General features: G+C 43.0%; 1 protein-coding gene across 1 annotated transcript; it reads left to right on the plus strand.

Moving 5' to 3' along the window:
- The first annotated feature begins 2,178 nt into the window (after window positions 1–2,178).
- Window positions 2,179–10,165, plus strand: kcnj16a (potassium inwardly rectifying channel subfamily J member 16a). Its single transcript, XM_026315673.1, has 2 exons — window positions 2,179–2,254; window positions 7,583–10,165. Exon 2 carries the CDS (start codon window positions 7,593–7,595, stop codon window positions 8,814–8,816), a length of 1,224 nt encoding a protein of 407 aa, XP_026171458.1. The 5' UTR covers window positions 2,179–2,254; window positions 7,583–7,592; the 3' UTR covers window positions 8,817–10,165.
- The last annotated feature ends 487 nt before the right edge of the window (window positions 10,166–10,652 follow it).

Genomic DNA, 10,652 nt, shown 5'->3' on the forward strand with positions numbered 1-10,652 from the left:
TTTAAAGATATCTTCCTTTTTTCTTGAAATGTTGGAAGAACCTTTGCTCAGAGCACGGCCAGTGTCTGAATTTCACACCCTGAAATCATTCTGGCCTCTTTAATTTTGTGCCTTGGCTTTACGTTCGACCGTTTGATCACAGCCCTGTGTACAACACCGCGCTCATGTATTTTTGTGGATCATTTTTATTGGGAACAAATTATTTCTTTTTCCTGGAAATGAGGCGATTTGTTACGGGTCCACTGTTTGTCAAGACCCCCGTTAACTCACCAACCGTGTGCACACGTCCCTCTTGCATGCACACACTCACGAAAATTTGTTCACTTTTAAAAAATGCAGTCAGCTTCATAAACATAAAACCTGGCGTTGGTTCACAGACACGCTCTTAGACACCCAGAGGAATTTACTGTGAGGACCCCCCACTGTGCCCCAACTAGAAAAACAAAACCACCGAGTCATTTCACGTGCTTTGCCCTCTTACTCTGCAGATTTGTGTCAAATTGCTTGCATTACCGTATTTAGCACCGTCCCTGCAAAAACACGGGGACGGGTTTCATGATTTGAGCGACGTGGCTGTAGACGGTGTGATTTTAGCTTCTGCTCCGTCCAACGTTTTGGCACAGCACGAAATCTCTGCAACTACAGCCACGAGCTGTAATGAGGAGATTTTGGTTCTAGCAGTAAAGTAACTCAGGTCCAAACAGAAGCAAACAGATGCAGATAAAAAAAAAAGTCAAGGCTTGTAAATCTGTTAGCTTTTTTTTTTTTTGCTGCATATTTAGAATAAAGAAAAATCACATGTGGATGTGGAGCCAGTGGCCTCCTCTGTGCAGGCTCTCGCCTCACAAAGTGCAGCTGCAGGATAAAATACAGCTCATCCAAACATGAGGAACTATGTCAACAATTTAGCTTTGAGACGTCCTAAAACATCCACATATATAAGACAAACCTGTGTGATTGATGCAGCAACACAGAAGCCAGACTTTACATCTTACTGCCACTAGTGCCAGGACTCTGAGGATGATCTGTTCTTGTTTCTGTAGGAGGTTTTGATAGATTTGAATCTGAGTAAGACTGAAACATCTTAATCAGCTTTAAAAAAAAAAAAAAAAAAAAACAGGTTTTAGCATGCTTCAGCTTGAAGCATCTCCAATACAGCTGTAAACTCTCAGGCTCGTATCTCCATCAAATGGTTTGTGTTCTTCAGTGTGGAATCGTTCCAACACCCTGAGAGCTTCATATTTTCAGATAGAAGGTTTTAATCTGAAAGTCTTTCCCACATCAAAACTGTACTCCAATAAACCATTTTCACTTTAAGGCCAGATATGTAACAACAGAGCCTTTTCTCCCAGTGCAGGCTGACAATCAGTGGATTTCAAGGTCTGAAACCTGAGTCAGGCGTTTTTCTCCACTGAATGTATAGGGTTTGGTTTCAAAGAATGAGAAGCGGAAATGTTGAGCTCTCTAAGGAATATCACGCTGGGAATAAGGGATTTTTTTGTCAGGACTTACAAAAAGAGGCACAAAAGAGGGAGAGCGTTTGGTAATTTGTTATGAATGAAGCTGACACTGGAAAAAGGAGCTATTCTCACTCCATTGTCAGACAAGTCACCGATACCTGCGTCTTTTCTTTTAAAAGGTCCTGCTTGTGAAAAACTGAAAGGTTATTGTGAGCAGTGACAAGAGGCTCAAACTGAACGACAGGGCTCCAGTTTGATTTACAGAGTCATTATATGGTCAAAAATGTCTTAAAGCTTCATTTAAGATCTTTAAATAGTTGGTTTTGGTGGATTCAGTGAAAGTATTTAATAGTAAAAAAAGTAAAAATGTGCGGCTGAGTTCTTTACACCTGCAAGGGAACCATTTTATTTTTCTCTTATAAAACGATCAAGTGACATCAGTTTCAGGAATGAAACTTTTATTCATTTCAAACACAGCAGGCTACAAATACACAGAACAATTAAAAGCATTTAAGGGACTGCAAGTGTCAGATTCAACTACAAAGACTACTGCTACTACAAAAGTACTGGAAGTGATCACGCACTAAGACCTGTACTAGATCCAAACATACTGCACAGTAGTTATTACCTGCACAAACCCTCACCTGTCTGTGTGTGTGATACCATGTGATGCTGCAGGGAGGTGTTAATGGTTAGTTTATACAGTGGCACCGTGGGTTGGCTCATTACTGTACAACATCTCACAGAGCCTTGACCCCAGGTACTGGCACTGCTGCAGCTGCTTCTACAGACAGGTAGGAACTGATCTGCTGAATCTGTTGAAATGAGCTAAAACTGGGTTTAAAATCTGAATACACCTAAGATGCACTGAGAACTGCATAAATCTGTGGTCTTATACAAGTATTTTACATTTTTACTCCAAATACATGCTCTGGATAGTAATCGCATGTTCTTAAAAGGACTTTAAACTACTGCATTGGCTGATGAATAATAAACCTCCATGGCTACTTCACCACATATTAAACTAGACGCTGCTGGTTGTTATGCAGAGTTGGAAAAAAAAAATGCATGCAAAGGTTGTGCACGGTGGAACAATCAGTAATTTGAGCTACAGTATTAAGAGTAGCAATCCAACGCCTGAATGGCTAAAATAAACAAACCAAGACGTGGTGAAGGTGATTAGTCATGTTTGTGATCACGTTTCACAACAAAATCTAAACAAAAGGCTGAAATGCCATGACCTGTAAACAAGCTAATATCTGATCGTTTCTCTAGAAACTGTGAATGTGTCTTACATAACTGGACTGGAGGTGAAGAGGAGATATGAGCGTGCACAGCTTGATCACAGCAGACACAACTAGACTGAGTCTGTTTGATAAATATGTGTCTATGGGTCTTTCCAGCAGTGAATCATGAAAGAACGGAGATTCTAAAGGTCATGTTGGTTCTCAAGAAGTATCACACAGTCATACACTCACAAAGAAAAACCAAAGCATGATCAACAAATGACTCATTTGCAATTAAAATCAAACATAATGTCTGAGCAGGGAGAGAGAGAGAGACGGGAGACACACTAATGGACGGGAATAAACACCGAGTCCACGGCACATAGACGACGAGAGGTTAAACCCAGAGTCCACGGCACATAGACTACGAGAGGTTAAACCCAGAGTCCACGGCACATAGACTACGAGAGGTTAAACCCAGAGTCCGCGGCACATAGACTACGAGAGGTTAAACCCAGAGTCCGCGGCACATAGACTACGAGAGGTTAAACCCAGAGTCCGCGGCACATAGACTACGAGAGGTTAAACCCAGAGTCCGCGGCACATAGACTACGAGAGGTTAAACCCAGAGTCCGCGGCACATAGACTACGAGAGGTTAAACCCAGAGTCCGCGGCACATAGACTACGAGAGGTTAAACCCAGAGTCCGCGGCACATAGACTACGAGAGGTTAAACCCAGAGTCCGCGGCACATAGACTACGAGAGGTTAAACCCAGAGTCCGCGGCACATAGACTACGAGAGGTTAAACCCAGAGTCCGCGGCACATAGACTACGAGAGGTTAAACCCAGAGTCCGCGGCACATAGACTACGAGAGGTTAAACCCAGAGTCCGCGGCACATAGACTACGAGAGGTTAAACCCAGAGTCCGCGGCACATAGACTACGAGAGGTTAAACCCAGAGTCCGCGGCACATAGACTACGAGAGGTTAAACCCAGAGTCCGGTTTCAAGTGCTTTAAAAAAAAAAAAAAAAAAAAAAAATCACCGTTAAGCTATTTCTGCTGAAGCAAAACCAACCCAAACGCGTGCTGCTTCACTTGGTGCTTTGAAGCTTGGATAAATCATTAAGCTTCAGCAGCAGCAAAAACACACTGTTAAATCCCATCGCTGTGGCTTTTAAACAGCATTCGCAGAACGTCCAGTACGGCTCTGGAACCTGTTCCTAACAACAACAACAATAAAAGAAAGAAATCTCACCACCACTGCCAAATGGCTCATTTGACAAGTGAATGCAAGGTTAAGTGACTTGTTAAGATGGAAATATTCGATGGCGCTGAGGTTTTGAAGGTCATTAGAGGTGGCTGGAAGCCTCAGGGTGGAGCTATGACTGGCCACCCGTGTACACGTTCTGTGCCAGTGAACCACAGATGGGTGACACAATGTCATTTGCTCTAAGTGAGCATGTAATGGAGTTGTAAGTGCCCGGAGCAGCGGAGGAAACAAGCCAATTGCCCAAGTTGTTTCCAGAGTTCATCCCTGGATTCCCATTGTCAGCAGTGGATGACAGAGCTTCGGTCTAACAAAAGGACACTGTTGGAGTCATTGTGAAAACAAGACAACACAAACCACAAAAATAAAAAGCCTCAGAGAGAATGCAGTGAAAACTTTACACCAAAGGTCGGGATGTGTTTTGGTCGGCTCATCTGTGCGACGTCTTGTTTTGTACACAGAAAGGCTTGTTCCAGACTCCAGTGTGGAGAAAACAGCTTAACCTAGAGGGTCAACACCAGCTGTCAGGGCCGGGTGAAACGTACTGCTGTGGGTGACACTACATGAAACAGAAACACGACAAATGGCTTCATTAGCAGCATTTTTCACGCTCAGCACATTTGTTTAGCATGATGACTGTCATATATTCCAGTAGCTTACAGTTTACTGAGGAAGTGGTGGAAAGTCCTGCTCAGGGTCTTGAACCATTTAAAAGACATTCAGGTCTGATTAAAGTCTTCTCATGGCCTGATACACCGACAAGTAACAGTTAATCGAGGACTAGTTGTGTCTTCAGTTGCTGGGTTAATAAGTTTAAACTTTTATTTCTGTTCATGGTTAATTTATTTCGCTCGGTGCAGGACGATACACTTACAGCCCTCTGCTCAGCACAACTACCATGTGAAGTGACCTGTGAGATGTTATGTACTTTATACAGGAGTCCATTCATTCTTTTTTACATCTACTCATAGTATTTTACGTTTCAGTAGGGCTGCATGTAACGATGCTGACATGCTGTATTGGCAAAGTTAAACAGGTATAACGTTTTACCATGTTTATCTTCTTAGTTTAGTTAATTTTACTTAGTTTAAGACAAATTTCATCCAAAAACACAAAAGTCTGATTTTTCCTGAGGCCACAAAAACTCCATGGCAGCTGCTGATAAACTTCAGTAGTGGACAGATAAAAGTGCCTTAAATCACTGAATTGTTTCCTCATAGTTGACTATTTGTTGTAAAACCAGAGAAAAGCAGCAATAAGGTGAATCACATCTTTTTGGGATCCCTGGATATTCCTGCTGGGGAAGTACAGATACCGTCTTTGCACTTTTATCCTCCCAGTAAATGGCAGCTGCTAACCTTCGAATGCTCCACTAACTCGGAGCCTATTGGTTTTCCAGTAGGACGCTGCATTTTTTTCTCCTTTCGTCCATATCAGGGTATTAAGGAAGGGATTATGGGAAGCTAATCTGAAATTATTTCTATGACCTCATGGAGTGAGCCTCAGCCAGGACAAAGTGGAGACTGTGCCTGGAGCCCAGTTCACGCAGTCAGATAGCGGTGATTCAAACCCCATTTGTTTTGGGCGTGGAGGATGCTCTCAGTGGTTTGGCTGTGATTGATCCTTCCTCTGCCTGTGATCGCACCATGACACTATTCCAGTTTCCACATTCATTTTTCCCCTGCCAACTTAAGACCAGTTCAGCCCTGGCGCTTCCTTTGTTGGCCCTCTGACAGGTTTTTGACCTCCACCCAGAAAAAGAGATCTTGGGCCATTGCTTTGGACAGCAGAAAACCTTGGCATGGAAACATTATCATATGATTACAGTGCATTTAATGTTACTGGAGGAAAAGGCAACCTACAGTCTGTCCATCACTAAACCGATTTTTCTTTTGTTGCATTAAAGTGCACGACTGAATCTGCGTCAACTGATGCATCTGCAGAATTGCAGCTTTAGTTTTAATAAACTAATCAAGCCCTACTTTGATAAAATGCTAGAAACTGACCTTTAATGTGCTTTTACAGCCTCTGGCCAAAAGGGAATTTTGCAAAAACCACCAGCAGTAAATTCAGTAAGTGTAGTGCAGATTGTCAGTAATCTGTGAAGTGCCGCTCCGTGCAGAATTTTAGGTGTGCATAGTTAAAAGGAAATTGACTAGTGGCATAACGTGGCTCATGAACAACAGAAAAATAAAGTAGCAGTCCAAGTGAGGCCCTACGCAATGGGTTTTTATATCTCCAGGCAACTGCCCCATTATGATTAAATGTATTGAGTTGGTACAAAGAGGCAGGAAAAAGAAAATCATAGATGGTAAACATTCCCAGATTGCTATCTTAAAAATAAACCTCAAGAGCAACGAAAGCACAGACAAAAAACTAAATTGGAGACAAAATATGAAAGAAAACATGTGAATGAAATTATGAGCATAACCCATAATGGAAAAAAAATAAAAACTGGCAACACCACAGACTCTTTTTTTCCCTTGTCAGTTTCTGTTGCTGTCTGTGCTGTTCTTGTCAAGGTTCATGCACTCGGTGTCACGGAAGAGTCAATAAATCAGAGGTGTCATTAAAACATGCACCTCTCTCTGTGACGTTATACTAATTTAAATGAATAGTTCACTGCTCCATAGACGTTTAATACAACTTATGTGGCCAAAAGCAAAACGATGCCCTAGGTTTGGAAAAACCAGTGAAAAATTATTCCCAAAAGCTCCGAAGGTGAAAAATCCTACAACACCCAGGATGCATTGCACCCAGTGTCTCGTCCATTGTAGTTTAACGCCAGATTGACGCGAGACGAGCCGTAATGGACGAGCATTGGATTTTCTGCTGATCACTGAGGAAGGTTTTAGTCATCATGGTGTCCAGGTTGGAGTTGCACTGGAATTTTTGCTTTTTCCATTGTCTTTGGAAGAGTTTCCAAAGAGCTCTGCACACAGGTCACACAGAGGAAAGCTGCCTGTTATTAAACAACGTATACTGGAAACCTAGGAATCTGGTTTAAAAGCAATACAGTCTCATTAAAGGAGGGAAATGCAAATGAGTGTTTAGTTCCACTTTACTCCTCTCAGGAGGTGCCGCTGCTAGGAGCCGTGACAAAGTGTCCTGTTCTGTGTTGCAAACACAAACCGATGTGGGTCAGAAGTCAGGCAGCTTTCACTGCCAGTGTCATCTGTCTGCTCCTGCCATCATGAGCCACATTACTGTAATGACCTTCCTTCATGCGAAGATCTGGGTCAGTTGAACTTAAACACAACTCCAAAGCTCACAGTTCAGCTCACAAGGCTTCTGAACTAGGGCTCTGCTCAGATCTGTTTACAGGTAAATCAGTTAAGATTAAAAACCACATAGGGCCTGAGACAAGAGTCTCATAAAAACCTGCATAGTAATGTAAGAGCAAGAAATTCTCACTTCTCACAGCCTTGAATGAGCAAATGTTTTGCCTTTTTCTTAAAAATGACAGAAAATCACTTGATTGTTAAAACTAAAAAAAAAAAAAATAGTCTGATTCTTGCAGCTCAGGGTTGCATCCACTCCACCAAACTCACCGCACCTAAATCTCTGATGTTACTAAGACATGATGCATAAATGGTGAAATGCTTCTTTACTGTCTTCCCTACAGACTCTGGAAAATGCCCAAACAATATTCATCTGTGAGCCCCAACGATGACAGTGTGAAGACGGAAGACAGACCTCAACCAAAGAACCATCGCTACATGCGTAAAGAAGGTCACTGTAACATCGTGTTCCGCCATGTTCCCGAGGAGTGGCTGCTGTTTGTGACCGACATCTTCACCACCTTGTTGGAGATCAGATGGAGGGTGATGTTCCTGATCTTCGCCCTGTCTTACATCCTGTCCTGGCTATTATTCGGCATCCTTTTCTGGCTCATCGCTCTCGCTCACGGTGACATCAAAGATGACGCGAACGACCCTTGCATGTTCGAGGTGCGTAGCTTCACAGCTGCTTTCCTCTTCTCGCTCGAAACGCAAACCACTATTGGCTACGGGTTCAGAGGAATGTCAGAGAACTGCATGATCGCCATCATCGTCGTCACTATGCAAGACGTCATCAGCTGCTTCATCGACGCCTTCGTTATTGGAATTATTGTTGCTAAAATGGCCTCAGCCAAAAGGAGAGCACAGACGGTGGGCTTCAGCCACTGTGCAGTCATCAACCTTCGCAACGGTTACCTGTGTCTTTCCTGGAGAGTCGGGGACTTCCGCCAATACCACCTGGTGGAGGGGACAGCTCGGGCTCAGATAGTCCGCTCCATGGTGCACACCACAGGAAAGGTTGATGTGACCTACGAAGACCTGGCCATCCAGCAGAGAGACATAGTCCTGGTCACGCCTACCACCATCTTCCACAGAATCGAACCTGGCAGCCCACTCTTCAAGATGAGTTTGGCAGATCTAAGGAGAGCAGACTTTGAACTGGTGGTGTCTTTTACCTACACGGATGACTCTACAGGTATGCTACACCAGACCCGAACCTCATACAGTCCAGCTGAGATCCTCTGGGGTCAGGGGTTTCAGGAGATGATCAGGGTGAGCAGAAAGTACTACAGAGTGGATTACACCTTGTTCAGTCACACCACCAAGGTGCTGGTGCCTGAGGTCAGTGCTGAGGAATATGAACAGAAAAAGCAGCCGCAGTCCTCTCCTCAGTATTCACCGAGACCTTCCCCGCACCCTTCTTCATGGTTACAAGAGCAACACCTGAAACCCCCGATGGTTACAGTGGAACTTGTGAGTGACAGTCACCCAGAACCAACTGTTTCGACAGCTCAAACAGGCGGTCAACATCAAGACACTTTGACTCTGCCAAATGAACTCACAAGCACAGAAATATAAAAGCACAGCCATGTTTGAGGAGGCCATTTGGAGACACAAAGTGCTAGGGTCTTCAAAGAAATCTCTTCAAGGAGAATACTGAGAATGTTACTGAATCAGTGTAAGAATGCTGAAACTTCTGGTGCCTGTTCTTTAAAATATGACATGACACTACTACTTAAACCCCGTTTTTGATCGAACACCCAACCCTTGAATGATGGCACCCTTTCACTCCAGTAATAATCCAGCACAAAGAGCAGCTTCAGAAAGTATTCATACCCCTTCACATTTTGCACACCTCTGAGTTTTAGATGGAATAGTAGCTTGGGGCCTTTGTGTATTTTATTAGGCGTGTGGTCTTGTGTAGTTTAGTATTGTTTTGTACAGCACTGTGGTTCCTGGAGGAACATTGTTGTTGCTTCACTTTGCACTGTATCCCCTGCACATGGTTGAAACAAAAAATAAACATCACTTGAAGTCTTGAATGATAGAACCATTCTCCTTAATCTACACCCAAAGACCAATAATCACACACTGTTTGTAACATAATGCAGAATGTTGTAATGTTGACTCAGCTGTTCTTGAGACACACCTGCACAGTGGGATTTGGAGTCTACCCCAACCCCATTCTTACTGACAGACCCTCCTGTCAGGCTGGATGGGAAGCATCTGAACTGCCATCTTCAGGGTCTCTCCCCTAAGGTTTGGTGGGGGTTAAACCTAAGCCACTTAAAGATGGAGACTTGTCCCAAAGCCATGTAGTTAGCATTTAGCTAACAATGCCATGCTAACATGCTGATGGGAACCAGATTTTATATTTACCTGTTGATTGCACTAAATGGAAAAGTCAGTACAGTTCGTGCTCTGGGGGATCATAACTGTCTGCACACAGTTTCCTGGTGCAGGACACTATGGTCCTGGACGCTCACAGGCCTAAAATTTATATTACACAGAGCAATAACTGGCTTAGCCTGAGTTGACTTGTTAACAACCAACATTTCACCAAACCTGACTTTGATTTGGCGATCTGTGGGGAAAATTGTTTTGGAGCTGCGCTATTGCAAAAGGCTTCTGGAAAATACTGGCTGCTCGGCTGGCTCACCACATCATATCCAGCTCTATTAATACCTCCACGGTTTAGTTACACCTGTTTGTAGTTATTTCACTGGTCAGGACAACGTAAATAGAAAAAAAATGTAGTAAAAATGTCTTCAGAAATTAGAAGTAGACAAAAAACTGCTCCATGTTTATCCCTAACGTTACATGACTTTGGCCAACTATCAGGTCAGATGGTGAGAAGTTTAAAGTCTATTATTTGCTGACAGTAAATACGTGATGTGAAGGGGTGACTGCAGTAATGTCTTTTATGTCATCACAGTTTATAGGACAAACACATGAAGTTTCTCCTTTTTATTTATGGTGGTGAAATCACATTTTAGTCATTGCCAGTAGGTCAAGCTATTCATTTTATCTACAATTACAATACTTTATATACTTAATTTTTCAGTACTTTACAGCAGAACAATGTAAAATCTTTAATGGGAACATCAGTGTCAGTTTTAATAAAGTGATGTTTCAGTGTCGTCACTTCCTCTAATTATTGAGAGTCTGTCTGAGAAGGATCACAGGTTCCTGTCGGAGAACAAAAGCTCTGATCAGCAAAGTCACTTTGATGTCAAGTAACCAGGCGCCGCTTTGTAACGTGCCTCTTTGGTTTGCATCACCGATTAATCCGATTAAAATCACATTTTCTTCTTATCTATCCAAAATAGATCAATCCGAAGCTTATGATGTCATGGAGCCTGGTCAGGCGTGATGCTCTTAATTATATCCTGTCATTCACAAACGTGACAGCTC

Source organism: Mastacembelus armatus, chromosome 19, assembly GCF_900324485.2.
Source record: "Mastacembelus armatus chromosome 19, fMasArm1.2, whole genome shotgun sequence".
NCBI classification, from domain to species: Eukaryota; Metazoa; Chordata; class Actinopteri; order Synbranchiformes; family Mastacembelidae; genus Mastacembelus; species Mastacembelus armatus.

Coding starts and splice junctions, on each gene's coding strand:
- kcnj16a (XM_026315673.1), top strand. CDS start 7,593: ATGCCCAAACAATATTCATCTGTGAGCCCCAACGATGACAGTGTGAAG.